This window comes from Priapulus caudatus, unplaced genomic scaffold (assembly GCF_000485595.1).
Source record: "Priapulus caudatus unplaced genomic scaffold, Priapulus_caudatus-5.0.1 Scaffold774, whole genome shotgun sequence".
Taxonomy (NCBI): domain Eukaryota; kingdom Metazoa; phylum Priapulida; class Priapulimorpha; order Priapulimorphida; family Priapulidae; genus Priapulus; species Priapulus caudatus.
Window position 1 is genome coordinate 75,563 of NW_014577835.1, and position 15,596 is coordinate 91,158.

Here is a 15,596-nt window from a genome sequence, read left to right on the forward strand (position 1 = left end):
GTATCACACATGATATCTAGTCCATTATTAAAAATTCGTATTTTGACTCCATATTAACCTGCTTGAACTCCCATATGTCAGGCCATTAATAATTATCAAACAATAATAATAAGCATTACTACTCTCAACAACTCATACTGGGACTCGAATTCACACCTCATCAGCACACATAATATTTCAGTCAGTTACCGTGTAAGTGAAATTAGGGTAAGTTTTGCAGCAGAAGTAACCTTGACCTGTGTTTATAGTCGAGTCCTGACTTTTAATCGGCGAAAAGTACATCAGAAATTGATTCACTGGTCAACCTAACTATAGAAAAAGAGCTAGTCATCACAGTTTTTTGTTTTTTTTTTTTTTTTTGTTGTTTTTTGTCTGGCTTTGTTGCATGCAGTTCTAAGCTATTAGTTAAAAGAGGTTGTATTCTGCCACATGTTAATTATCAAATTAGCTAATTAATAAGTTCCCCCAAAGTGGCGTTGATGCCAACAATAGCTAAAAAAATCTTCTAGAACCATTTGATATAATACAATATCAAAAAAAACCTTGAACATTAAAAATCTTGTTCGCTACTCTGCAACTCGGACCTATAATATATCAAGCCTTCTTTGCAAGCAGATAGAGAATGTCGTCTTGACGGCAAAAAGATTTACGAATATTTAAATTGAACTACAATGGTGCCTTGATGGGCGACAGATCCATGGCAAATGAAACTCTTCAAAAAATGTTTCCAGACTCACAACATAGTCCAAAAAGTATGATTGCAAACATACATAAACCACGTGAGAATTGATGAGAAATCATGCTATCATCTTACCTGTGCTTTAATACACTGTATATACTAATAGTAACCTAACCGTGTAGCTCTTGAAATAGTAATAATGAAAAGTGTTTTGAATCCTAACTATACAAGTGAGTCTAGGGTGAACACTAGGCATCAGAACAATGAAAACCGGCCCATCAGTAACCTCAGATTGGCAGGAAAATGGCTTAAATATTTCAAAATTTTCTTCGGGGGGGCATGCCTCATAGAGCCCCCCTAGCACTGCATACCTAGCACGTGCCGAACGTACGGTTGTTTAAATTTGACATGATGCGTGCATGTATAAAATGTATTACGTGTGATGTGTGTGTGTGTTTTTGTTTGGTTCGGTTGTGTGTGTGTGTTGTGTTGTGTGTTTGTGGTTGTGCTGCTGTGGTGTGTGTTGTGTGGTATGTTTTTGTGTGGTGTTGTGTGTGTGTGTGTTGTTGTGTTTTGTGTGTGTTGTGTTGGGACTTCTGTGTTGTGCGGTGTGTGTTGTGTGTGTGTTGTGTGTTGTGTGTGTTGGGGTGATTTGTGCTGTGTGTCGTGGGTACAATGCGCGTAGCCAGATTTTATTTTGGGGGGGCTGGCATATGCATTAAGCCACGGTGAATGTCGATCATGGCGTAAATCCGTACCGAAGTGGGGGGCGGATGACGCGACTAGCCACAACATACTAGCACGACGTAAAGCCCACTAATAATTTACACCACACGCCCGCGATCGCGCACGCAACCGAACACTACATACACACACAGCACACGGAGGCGGATCCAGAATTGAAAAAGGTTCCAGCGAAGAAATAAAGGCACATTATTTTTGGCTTACTTTCTGGTGTTTTCTAAAATAGCTGCCGAAGGCCACTTGGGTTCTGGGGGACCTCCCCCAAGATTTTTTTTAAGAAATTGGTAGCAGTTCTGAAGCATCTGAGCAGTAACTTTTGATGTCTAGAATCGCAAAATTATCAGATCCGTCCCCGGACTACCCCTGCCGGAACGCCTTCTTTGCCCATCTAAGTTTATACGAAATTTACATATATATAATTAAATCTTTATCAGAAAAACTAACGCAAAAACAAGATTTTTCATGGAGACCAATATGAAGAGTAAAGTGTGGTGGGCGCGCCGCGCAGCGTGCTGTGTGTGTGTGTGCGCGTGTCGCGTTGCGTCTGCGTGCGGCATCGCTGTGTGTGTGTGTGTGTGCGTGTGTGTGCTTGCGTGCTGCGTGCGTGCGTGCGTGCCGCTGCGGTGTAGATTATTCCTTTTTTGGTAAAAAGGGGGTCCCGGACCCCCTCGACGCGCCCCTCTGATCCGCGCCTCACACACACACTACACAACACACACCACAACCACACACCACCACACACACGCACAATATCCACACACCAACACAACAACACACACGCACACGCATACACACACAATGCATAACACACACATCAGACACACACACACACACACACACACACACACACACACACCACACACAACACACAATTCAATACTATTCATACATTTTATACATGCATAACAAACCATGCCGAGGCGCACATGGCAAATTGACACCCGAACGTTGCAACTGCGTAGCCATCAGGCTAGGGGGTCTGGGGTCATGCCCCCCAAGATAAATTTAAATATTTAAGACCATTTGGGCCAATATGTGCATCCTTTTGGGGGGGTGCTACCGCCCCCACCGCCCTTACCCCTTGGCTACGCGCCTGTTGTTGTATGTTCGTGCCGTCTCGATCGCGCGCGTGTGATAAATATTGTGGGTCTGTGTGTTCGGTGCTAAGTATGTGCATGGCTATCGCCGATCATCCCCCCCCACTCCTCGGTACGGATTTTACGCCCCTGATTCCGCACACTTGCACTGGACTCGATTGCGCGCCCCCCCCCCTAAAATAAAATCCTAGCTACGCGCCTGCAAGTGCGTGCGTGCGTGCGTGCGTAGGTGGGCACGTACACATGCGTGCGTGCGTATACGTGCGTGTGTACGTACACATGTACGTACATATGCGTGTGTGTACACGCACACACGTACACAGAATACATGTAGATATACATACTGAACCGAGAGCGCACGCCGCAATTTCATCGATTTTTGCCACAAATGACCCGGTGACCTGTGACGTCACACAAGTTCCAACCCTTTGGGCCTTTTTTTTATTATGCAAAAATTGTTGGTCCAAGCGGGGTCCAAGCCTAGTTTTAGCACCCCCTGATTATTATATAGTTTAGCATATGCGAAAACATAATTATTGCGGGACTCCCAAACTATCCTTGGTCCAACTAGTTTAATCCAATCCGAACGAGTTGACCTGCTTTCTTCTGCCTTCCTCACAGTCATTTGACGCTTTGTTGCTACGGCTACGGTAACGTGCGTAAGCGATATCGATTGTAAGTGAGAGATTCCTACTCGTCGGCGGTTGAATGTATTGTTTGCGTGCTTGGCAACCATCGTGGAGCGAATTTGTACATGTTGAAATTGAAAGTGTAGCTTAAACTGCTAGAATAGGGTGTTTATCTTGCATCTCTTGTATATTATGAGTGTTGCAAGTAATACTGAATTATAGGCTCAGGGCGTCAGATGTTCAGCGTGATGGGAAATTGTATATCGTGTTGGAAACGCCACCGCGAACCTCACAAGTATGTTGTCTATTTGTTGGCCTGAGTATCACGTTCACAATCGCGTCCCAGTCGCATGTTGGTTGTGTCATATTGCTATATGATATACACCTTATAGTTTGCATGATATCATATAGGGCCTAATACATTCTTAGTCATAACAGTTGCATTACGTAACGGCTTCAGACTCAGTGTTTGATTTGATTAAGCAGGTGTGACTAAGTTACAGCTAGCGATATATATGGTGAATATTCTCAAAAAAACAAGTGAAGAAGTGTTAATTTATAACATTGTTATAAATTAACACTTCTTGCTATGATGATGTTTGAGAATATTGCTGACTACATGCTCAACCAAGGTTTGAAACAGTCATAGAAATCATAGGTGTAACGATTCACCAATAATTAAATTAAGGCAATAGTCGACTCAATACGCACATTAATGCTCGTAGTCATAACATAGGGTCTATGTCCCCCAGGTTACTGCCGGAACGTACCCTGGGTACGGTCCGGTATATTGGAACGTACCCTGGTCACTATTTGATATGGTTAGGGTTAGGATTAGGGTTAGGGAGTAGGCGTAGGCGACTTCCTAGACTCGTTAGTGGAGTAGGCGAGGTACAGTCCGGCATATTAGATACTACCAGGGTACGTTCCGGTATACCGGACCGTACCCAGTGTACGTTCCGGCAGTACCATGGGGCGCATAGACCCTCTCAGCCACATTAATACCTCATCTACTATCTAGTAATAGTAGGTGAATTATGATACAATGGCCCGTGATACGATAATTGATATGCAGCGTCTGTTTCGCAATACAAACGATACGGATGTTAAACTGTGAATAAGGCCACCTAAACTATTTAATAATAATATAGCATGTGGAATTCTTTTTAATTCGAATACTTTCTTTTACTTTCTAGACTCCCTCACAATATCACGTAAATATCTTCGGCTTACATGCATAAACTAAAGTTGCTCTGCATGTTGATAATGTCGTAATCTAAATGTTATACGCTCTCGTCGTATTTACAATGGTCACTGCCTGATGACACATACTGGTGCTAGTGGTGATACTATATTTTCGGTTCATACTAAATATATCCAGTTTTAGTTTGGTGCTTCTGTTAAATTATGGTTTAGCCTAATAATAGAGTTTAGTATCATGTACTACCAGTCATTTATACAACAGCACAACCCATTTACTTGTAGGGAGATTACGTTACTGCTGGTTGGAATCGACAATGCAGGAAAGACTGTTGCTGCCAAAGGTTTATTAGGAGGTTTGTGATTGCAATTAGTTCGTGTCATAAACTAGCAAATTACAACGGCATTTGTTTTCACGCTCATTATTGCATTTTGCCACATCTATAATTAAAAGGGATACATTTCTCTAGGTTCTTCAGATATTTTCAACTAAGATAGGTTAAAATTACGCTTCATAAAAAGTGTTATGGTTCAATATTATTAGAAATATTTAAAAAAAATGTTTTAAAACTGACGGCTATACCGTTGCTTACAACACGGTGGCGCCACTGGCAGCGCATCCACTGAAAAAGTTGCACAAAGCAACGTTGCGGCTGCAGGCTACAGACCGAGGGTGTTTCTTATTTATTAATTTAAGAGCAGAAGGATAATTGCAATAGCTTATAAATGACATTTAGTTTCAGTTATAATATGGATAAATTTGTCCTAAAATGAATACCGTTCGGTTAAATAGCATTTAGGTATAAATATAATTGCACTTTTGTGATTATATAGCCCTCGGTCTGTAACGTGCAAAATAAATTGGCAAATGCGCAACGTTTTCAGGGTGGCAGCACGATCGCGGGTGTCATGTCAGCGCCCAAAAATAAAGATTTCAAAATTCAATGTTTTATGACAAACGTGAATGCATAATTATATATATTTATAGGTATGATAATACTGTACTATTATTTATAAATCTAGTTATTATAATATACAGACTACTCTCAAATGTTAGAGGAAATTAAGTATCGACCCCTTTGAATTCTTCTATAATTTGGCTGCTTATTCAGTCATCCTAAGCTGCTAAGACTTCATGGTATAACTAATTAACCCACTGCACAAAGAAATTGACACTGAACAGCGAAAAAAAAAGCACCTGTAGTTTTAGCAAACGAGGTTAGTGGATAACTGCCACAAATAGACAAAAAAAAACGTTTTGCCAGTTCATTGTCCTGGAGGTTTTGCACGTGCGATTTGCGTGGTTGGTAATCTACCGTTTGCGCAGACGGCAATAATAAAAATATTGTTTGTTTGCCCTCACCTGACCAACCCGCCAAAAAGGGAAAAAGGGGCCGACTCAAACATTTTTATTGATCTTTCCCATTTTTTTATTCTTTACAAATTGTATCCAAGCAAAACAAACATTCAACATAAAAGGTATCTCCACGCAAGCACACCCGAGCATGTAGACACGTACGCACCATGCTAAATTTGTAAAAAGACCCCCCACAAAAAAAGCCTACCTACCTATCGAAACTTTTCAGCTTGGGTCGGGTGAGGGCAAACAAAGATTTTTTTAATTGTGGCTTCATCTGCTATGTTCTGTGTTTGCGTCGTAAGCTTCGCGCGTTGTCTCACGATACGTCTGCGCGTTGCAGAGTCGATCGAGGGCGTCGCGCCGACGGTCGGGTTCTCATCGTCGTCGATGAGGTACGACAAATTCGACGTGACCCTGCATGACCTCGGCGGCGGCAAGAAGATCCGCGCCATCTGGAAGAACTACTTGTCGGAGGCGTACGGCCTCATCTACGTCGTCGATTCGAGCGACGGCGAGCGCATGCAGGAGTCGAAGGCTGTTCTAAAGGACCTGCTGCAGAATCCGCGCATATCCGGCAAGCCAGTGCTAGTGTAAGCATACATACGTACACTCAGTAGTCCGCACATATCCGGCAAGCCAGTGCTAGTGTAAGCATGCATACGTACACTCAGTATAGTCCGCGCATATCCGGCAAGCCATTGCTAGTGTAAGCATGCATACGTACACTCAGTAGTCCGCACATATCCGGCAAGCCCGTGCTAGTGTAAGCACGCGCGTTACACGTACACTTGTTAATGTAGGCGATGATGAAAACTTACTCAAATGAGTAGTAGCCACACAGACCCCTAAAGTAAAAATACTAGCAGCCTAGCTTATATTGCATTAAGCACCAAAGATTTGGATTTGTGTTGTTGGAAATTGATACCAAAACTGCAGTTGTACGTTATCAGCATGAAAAATTCAGAGCAATTATGTTGAGGAAAGAACTACAAGTCTTTCCCTTGTAGTTCCCAGTAGCTGTATGTATATAGATTGAATTAATTTTCATGCCAGTGGTACAAAAAGTATCGTGATCCTAGAAAATGATGCTTACGAATTGTGTCAGCATGATCATAGCCCTCAAAACCGCAGTGATTCCACTGCTTACCAACACCAACAAACCCTCACTTTCTGTGCGACCTTCTGAAGAAATTCCGGGGCCTAACATATATTTACTCGCCATGGCGAGTGGTAGTTTTCATCAGTGCCTATATTAGGACACAGTGTTTTCATCGGACGTAGGATGGATATGTGTTGTCGCTCAATGTGCTGAGCTTTGGCCATTGTCTGCCTAGTTCAAAATATTCATTGCATTGAGCTTATGAGATAACACTGAAGATCGTGTGGTGCTGTAGAGACGCCTATACAGGTTTACATGTACTAACTGGGTCACAGATAAACACTGGGCTTAATGGGCTATGATTAGAGATATGTGAGCAGCCTCTTCCTTAATTGGTGGCAGCTAATTAGGCAGGGTTATATATGACCCCTAGAGAGTTAAGTATATCCTAATTAGCAACATCTAATAATTCCTTATGCCCCTATAGATAGTAGTTGGTGATTTTTCTGTATTACAGACTAGCGAATAAGCAGGACGTGCCCGGTGCGTTGGATGAGATTGATGTGGTGGATCAGCTGGATCTAGAGCTGCTAGTGAACACATATAAATGTCCCTGCAGGGTGGTGAGTGTTGAAAACCGATCGAATATGTATTTTGAAATCTTTGAAATCTGTTTGTCTTTTCATCCTACTCGCTGATACAAATTTTTTTTAATGAAAGTTATATTACGTTTGCGTTGAGGCCATACTTCGTTTCATAGAGATTTAGTGGAAACAAACAAAGATTATGCACCCCACCCCACCCCGGATGATCAAATAGTGATGATACAATAGGTAATACATGCCCCTCCATAAATCGCCAGTAAGTGAACGACTGCGTACACTAGTATCTAGGCTACGCGTGAGTCCGTGAGACAACCTGGTTGCTACAAGCTGGTAACAGGGTAAAAAATACACGGGAGCGATGAGCGATTCGCTCTTCAAACCTCCGAAATCGCTCCCGTGAGGCTCAAAATAGCTCGCGTAAAAAATTTTTGACGAGATCTATTTTTTCCACACAGAATTTAGAAAAAGAGCTCCCGTGAAAAAAAAGGAATTTTCCCCCTGTTAGTATCTATGCTACGCGTGAGTCCGTGAGACAGGTTGGTAACTGCGATTGATCGGGGAATCGTCATTGCTGCGCAGGAGACATGCTCGGCGTCACTCGGCCAGGGCAAGAAGATGGACGCCGCGCTGAGAGCTGGCTTCCGCTGGCTGCTGGAGACGATCGGTGCGAACTTTGACCTTCTGCACAAGCGCGTCGAGCACGAGACGGCGCTGCAGCGGGAGGCTGAGGAACAGGACAAGCGCGAGAGGATTGCGCGCGTGAAGAAGGCACAGGAGGAGAGGTGAGAGAGAGAGAGAGAGAAAGAGAGAGAGAGAGAGACGGAGAAGAGAGAGAGAGAGACTGAGATGAGATGAGAGAAGAGAGAGTAGGGAGAGAGAGAGAGAGAGAGAGAGAGAGGAGAGGAGAAGAGAAGAGTAGAGAGCCGAGTGAAGAGCAGAAGCGAGAAGCCCGATGGCGTACGAGGGAGAGTGCGGAGAATGCTGATGATGCGTAAGAGCGAGAGTAGCGAGAGCGAGAGCGAAAAGAGAACGAGCGACTAGAGGCGAGAGGAGACAGAGAGCGGAGCGAGAGCGAGACGCGAGAGCGAGAGCGAGAGCGAGAGCGACGAGCGAGAGCGAGAGCGAGAGCGACGAGCGAGAAGGCCGGTAGCGACGAGCGAGAGCTCGAGAGCGAGCAGTGAGAGACGAGAGCGACGAGAGAGAGAGAGCAGAGAGAGAGATAGAGAGAGAGAGGAGAGAGAGAGAGAGAGAGAGACGAGAGGAGAGAGAGAGAGATGGCGGAGAAAGCGAGTGAGAGGGAATCAAGAGACGGAGAATCCCGAGATGACATGAAAAGAAAACACACGTGAGGAAAGTGACGTTAACACGTATCTAGTGCCTAACCATAGAGAAGCGTCACAAACTAACTGTCTATGTTATATTAAGCGAAAAGCTGAAGGTCAGAAGAAGAAAGATGTTTGCAGGTTAAAATGAGGCACCTGAGCCAATCATTTAATCTACGCCATCATACTGCTGTCGCAAGATGCAAGAAAGGACAGGTATAAATTCTGTAAACGCCCATCTACATCTTGTTGTAAGTTCGAGTAATACGCACTGTTGGCAATCTTCTTTTAGTGCTATGCTAGCAAGTCAGTTTGAATTTTTAGATCCATTATTAGTGGTGTTTAATTAATTCAATGCAAAATACATTAGAAATCATGTAATGGTCAATTCATTCAAATGTTGATGAGGCACGTATGCGTTTTACTCTAGCACGCTAAGCTCTCTTGATTAAATTAATCGATCTACTATAGAATGAATTTTCCCTCGGTAATCTCTCCTTATTTACAGTTAATTTAAAGAATGCATAGTAAAACTATTTTTTTTCTTGTATTATATGTAATAAATTCGCGGCGGCACATTACATTTAAATTATTGATGGGCCGTGCTTGTTGACAAATAACAAATTTTTGAATACGATTACCATTTTTTCCTGTTCTCCTTCATAGGAAAGCGGCAGGGAAATCATATGCGTGGTCGCGAACTAGAATGAAAAGCCCCTCACGAAGATTGCTGGCTGAAGTCTAGGAGCAAATCTCATGCGGAATCTGTCTCGCTATTAAAATAACAGTTGAGGTATGCTGGCCCTACTAAATGGAGAGAGAGAGAGGAGAGAGAGAGAGAGAGAGAGAGTAGGAGAGAGAGAGTAGAGAGAGGAAGAGAGAGAGAGAGAGCAGAGGGAGGGGAGGGAGAGAGGGAGAGAGAGAGAGAGAAGAGGAGATGAGAGAGATGGATAGAGAGATGGAGGGGATGAGAAGGTGGAGTGAAGTGGAGAGCACAGTCAGGGGGTGTATTTCAAATTACTTATTTTGGAAAAGCAAGGACCAGTGTGTAACACCAGTCATAGCTTGATCTGTCAGTTTATTACACAATTTTCCCATATGAGCCCAGCGAACAAGTTTGCTTCAACTATATAAACGCCTAAACATTTCACCTAGTAGAAGAAGTACACCGGTTGATGAAGAATGTGGTAGATAAGTGTTTCATGGCTGCGTTCCTATGTCAGATGGCTAGAAACATAGTATATTGCAAGCTTTTAATATTGCTGCTATGCCAATCGAGGTAACATGCTGGATTATTTCAGAAAAAAAACAGGATATCACAGTCTGGACATGACCATTAGAAAGTGTAAAAACTGAAATGCATACGTGCAATGACGCTTACACAGAGCATTTGTATGGCATGCACTCATTCATCATACGTAAACACATACCAGAGCAGGCATAATGTGGTGGTCCACAGTTATATACAGCATGCGGTTAACAGAAATTTTGGATACTTTGCACACGACCTGTAACGATACGACGTAAACCGGATACAACAATAAGAAATTACTCGACTTGACGATCGATGATGGAACGTTTTCGCCTTTAATCTCTTGCTCAGGGTCACTTCAACCTTCGCGGTCCACACATGATTATGGTGGACGCTACCAAGTAGACGCATAATTTCGATAAGTACAAATGTGTAATAAAATAAGTGTGCGCGATTTAAGGCCATATTGTTATTAGCCCGCACGGTTCAACTCGCCGTCCGAAGCATGATACACCGGTCTAAGGGGCCGTAGCAGGCAACAAACCCGATCAACGGCCATCCACTCTAGATGACCGCCTGTTAAATGTATTATATTTTTCAACCTCAATTCCTCAACGATCTGCTGTTATCAAGAATAAACAACGATTTCTCAAATACCAACAAACAGCACCAGCAAACATAACAACGAACAACAGCAAACCACAACTATCCAATCAATCAAATAAATTAAACAATAACATATCATCACACCAAAACAACAATAACAATAATACAGCATGCAAAAAACACAATACAAAAAACATGCACAATAACAATACACCAACAAACAACAACAACCATCACCAATACAAGCAAATAGATATAATTCAGAATCCAAACAAACATCAACAACAGGCACGTACAATAACAATAAAACACAATAACACAACAACACACAATAACAACAACAAATAACACAACCATCAATAACAATAACAACAAACAGCCAGCCAATCACACAAACAACAAACACGCTACAATAACATACAAAAGCACCAACACAATATCAAGCAACTGCAACATTTATTCGAATATATATCATATTTTAACGTCATTCAACTTGTCTTCAGACCATGTTGACACGAGAGAGGAGGCTTGCTCCGTCCTGTTGACCCTGCGGACACTTAAGAAGAAGAAGAAGAAGAAGAAAAAGAAGCTCTCAATGAAGCATAACAAACGGTGCCGGCACGCACAGTGATCGACAGTGATTGTCGTCCGCCGACGCCCCCTGTCTGTAAAGGACATTGCCGGCCATTGAGCTACAACGAAAGCACTCAACCACCCTCCCACTCTGTCTGCCCTCCAACGATTCAATCTGTAGAGTGCTATTGCGACTGACGAGGCGGGCCCACTACGAGTAGTTAGCTCCCAGGGTCGGTCAGTGAATTGAGGAGGCGACATGTGTTCGTGGCGTCGTACCGCGGTGGAGACCCGGATTGTGTCTTGATGCGTGCAGCATTATCAAGTGATGAGACAGTGCAGTTCGGTGAGGAAGTAGCAACTTGCCACTCAAGTCGGCACCAAACTTGTGAGCCTGGGTAAACTGGAGGCATCTGCTAGTATAAAGTAGTGTCAAGTTGAGGGGGGGGTGTTTTTGACAATGTAGCCCTAGTGATAGTAAAGGTGGTCCAGTGAGTAGGGAAGGCTGGGCCAATGAACAGTGGCGATACTCGAGCTTGCCCTAGAGTTAAGTAATGTAGGTAGTTGTTGAAATGTGGGTCATCGATTCAGCTGGTGGTCGCACTGGTGCCCGGTCGATCAGTTGAAGAGAGGCTGAGTGTGGACACCTTTATCACTTGTACAATTCACGTTTTTACCAAGCAAACTCCAGAGAGCAGATATATGTAGCTCATAATTGGCTGAAGCTTTCTTCTTTGCTCTGTATAGTCGCAAGATTTGTTAGCTAAACCGTGACATTTTTTCAAATTCTGTAGTTCTATCTCAGGCTAGGTTCAGAAATATAGTGTAGAGAATAATTATATTACTTCACACACAGTCTGCGAAATCCCGCTATGTGCAGTTTTCGCAGAATCCAGGATGGTCGAAAAAATTGCGCGGCCATTCTTAGGGTTTCCCCATAACTCTGGGTTCTCAGTCGTGCTAGAAACAGTTAATTAAATGCTAATTATGTGTTTTAATGCCAAGGAATCTACTTAGCTCATTTTGTGAGCGTTTCAAGTGATGGCAGTACTCTAATCTAAGATGGCCGCTATTTTTCATATACTTTTGAAGGGTGCGAAATCTACAGTACTATGCTAACAGCAGATCCATACTACAAGTATGGATCGTCTGCCGACATGCCTTTTCCCACGCCGTACGTGCTTAACATGCCTCACGTTAGCTGCTCTGGCATAAAGTGTCTTGATAGTGCACGTACAGTGCACGTTGGATTCAGATGTGACAGTACATATATCGAAATCCAGACACCTGTCAAAGGCCTTTACTTAGACAACAGCCTGCCCGGCCCGACGTAGCAAGAGGAGGAGTGTGTGAAGCAGTTGAGCCGATCATTTTCACAACTCCTTGAATATACGTTCAAGGTCAGAGGAAAAGGACTGTAAAGCTGTGGTACAGTTACATTCAACAAATCGGCTTCTAACAACATTCTCATTCGAGAGATAAGGACAGGAAGACTGGACGTTCGTCATGCTCTACTCGTGTGAGGAAAATGATTCCTACCCTTCTCATCTGCTTGAGGACATCTAGCCCACTATCCAAATCTGCCAGAGTGAACTTATTATGTATTAACAAACAAGAATTGGAATGATTTTGGAGAAACAATGCAGACTGATGATACAGTCTATATACACAGAGAATGGTTACGTTTCACCATTTCGTGAGTGGGAGACTGCAGTTCTGGGACGTACACAACGAGTTACTTCAGATCAGACCAATTGAACAGATTCCTGATGCGGTCGCCGTGAAATAGCCTCTAGAGGAACTGAAACATTGGTAGGAGAGAGCATCACCGATTAGTAGTTGACAGGAGGTCCATATACAACGTCCCTCGGGCTGTGTTCGCATTCTGTGATGGCAGGCTGCACGTCATGTTGCAGGCCAAGTAGATAAACATGCACTTCTTGCAGGCTGCATGTCAAGGGGGGGGGGGGGGGGGGGGGGGGGGGGGGGGGGGGTGGGGGGGGGGGGGGGGGGGGGGGGGGGGGGGGGGGGGTGGGGGGGGGGGGGGGGGGGGGGGGGGGAGGTGGGGGGGGGGGGGGGGGGGGGGGGGGGGGAGGGGGAGGAGGGGGGAGAGTGGGGGGGGTGGGGGGAGGGGGCATGGTCGGCTGTGCGCCTTGGTGGCATTCATGTTCTACTGTACTGCTCCAAACATATCCCAAATGTTAAGAAAAGTAATGCTAGGAGTGGATAAGTAATGAGTGGAAAGGAAAGGAAAGAATTGAACACATGTTCTCCCCACAAGGTGCTCAGACTGCCATCTTGAGATGCGCATCCCCATTCCGTAGGGACCAGCTGTTGCCCATTCCATTCTTGACAGTTAGCATATGTCCGTTGTAATGCTGCTTGTGCTGCGCAGCTTATTGGGAGGGTAAGTGCTTATGACGAGTTGCCACACAAGAAACCATGCAGCGCTGCCGGTGCTAATTTCGTTTCGTTAGATCGCAATGTTGCGATATTCCATCCAACTTCAACTTTGTCTTCGTCTCCATACGCGGGAAACGCGATGAATGCTTCTCGCACCGCTTGTTTCCCTCTTACGTGTGTGCTTCGGTTGTTTGGTGAATATATCTGTATTCTGACAGATATATTCTTGGTATACCTGTCTGTACCAACTAAGAAAACCGGTTTGCTGGCTCAGACTCTGCAGCTAGATCTAAGCACGCTGTTGAAGACATATCAGTCGCTGTCGCATCTGCCCTCTGCTTGCTTGACACGATTCAGCATCACATTTTATTTGGCATAGAGCTTGAATGAACTTCATCTTGTTCGTTGATGCTTTAGCAAAGAATGCAGGCCTTGTGTTTGTAGTGTAGGCATCGTCATCACCGGTATGATGTCTCTGAAGTGTTTTGCTGGCCGGCCGCCGCCTCTATCAGCTTTCCTTTTGTGGATGCTGTACCCCCATATATCCGTGCATACCCACGGTTTTTGTGAGCTCGCGAATGCCTCAGTGTTTCGAAAATCAGGCATAGGTAGACGGGTAGGCCAGAACAACAGATTTGGAGGATAAAGTGACGCGTCCATGTGACACATAGAATGCTATCTTTCAGGTAGCTGTTGGATTTATGCGTGAATTCTTTCAACAGAAGTCCCAAGAAGTTCTTAGTTATACTCTTTCTTGTATTATGCATCAACGCGCATCTTGGAGAGCCAAAGGTGGGTGGGAGCAAGTTTTAATACGCCAAGAGCATTTCCCTCCCTGCTGTAGCTGTTGTTCAGAGCACATGTGATTCTATTGAAGAACACGAAGTGATTTTCATCTTTCTACTTGATTCGCCTGACATTCGACAATCATTAGTCTTAATTCACGAGCTCCGTCTTCACTTGTCATTACGTACGTAGAGTGATGTCTGTGCAACTGCTTTCAATGACATTTCTGATGCTGGCTCTTTTCACCAATTTCTACAGCAATTGTCACAAGTTTGACAGATGTATGGCAGCAACGACTTACGTGACAATGAGCATCAAGTTTGATCAGGTTCATAGCACCCAAATGCTGATGTGCTTCAGCCATCAAGAAACACACATCGATGGCTTGTTATCATCTCGACTGGGTAGTTTACACATGTTTTTATTTGTTCTGATGTCCAGTGTGTAACTCTGTGAAATTCTCCAGTGCATCACAGAAGCGGAACACAGCGATGTAGTGCATGGAACCCATTTTATCTCAAACGTACTATCGGTGATGCCCAGCTAGCATGGCGGTCATTCCTCGCAGACGGCTTTCAGCGACCCCGCATCACACGGACAACTGTTGTCAATGGTCTGATCTGAGAGAGGTTGCAGAATGTAAGGAAATGAGTCCCTGTGACGAATGGTGAAGTACCCCTTCTCTGTGAATAGACTGTACTCATCAGATCGCAAGGTTTTCTCCAAAATCCTACCATCATGTTATATAAATACAACAACTGGGCAAAGATTTGGCATAGGGTACGATGTCCAGCAGCATGAAATCGTGAGAATCACTTTTCCTCACACGCACCAGTAAGACGGATGGAGCGTTCACACTCCCTGTCCTTATTGAGGCCTCGCGAATAGAATAATTGTAGAAGACCCATTTGATTGAATGTACCTACCCACAGTACTCGTGCTGCTCATCTGCTTGAAGTAATATTCAAGAGTTCTGAAATGTAATTGGCTGTCAACTGCTCACACACTCCTCCTCTGCTACCTCGTCGGCAGCTGATGAGAAAGGCTTAGTACCACTGGTGTGCTGAGATTGGTGCTTTGTAACAACTATCCAATAGTAGCGCTGGTGAGGGCTAGCTATATCTATCAAGAACACTTATGCCGAGCAAGGCTGGAGTGAGGATGTAAGCACGTACGAACGTGGAAAAGTCATGTCAGAGAGCTCATTATGTAGTATGGATCCTTAAATAATGTACTGTAGA

The 15,596-nt window shown here is 44.1% G+C and overlaps 1 protein-coding gene across 1 annotated transcript in view; it reads left to right on the top strand.

The window, feature by feature from the left end:
* The first annotated feature begins 3,218 nt into the window (after positions 1-3,218).
* The window catches only part of LOC106813449 (ADP-ribosylation factor-like protein 13B), a 19,218-nt gene continuing 6,840 nt past the window's right edge, over positions 3,219-15,596 (top strand). Inside the window, exons 1-5 of the mRNA XM_014817580.1 lie at positions 3,219-3,444; positions 4,635-4,705; positions 6,050-6,299; positions 7,326-7,431; positions 7,993-8,195. Of these exons, the coding sequence (XP_014673066.1) occupies positions 3,386-3,444; positions 4,635-4,705; positions 6,050-6,299; positions 7,326-7,431; positions 7,993-8,195 (689 nt within the window). The 5' untranslated portion in view covers positions 3,219-3,385. The remainder of the gene's footprint in view (positions 3,445-4,634; positions 4,706-6,049; positions 6,300-7,325; positions 7,432-7,992; positions 8,196-15,596) is intronic.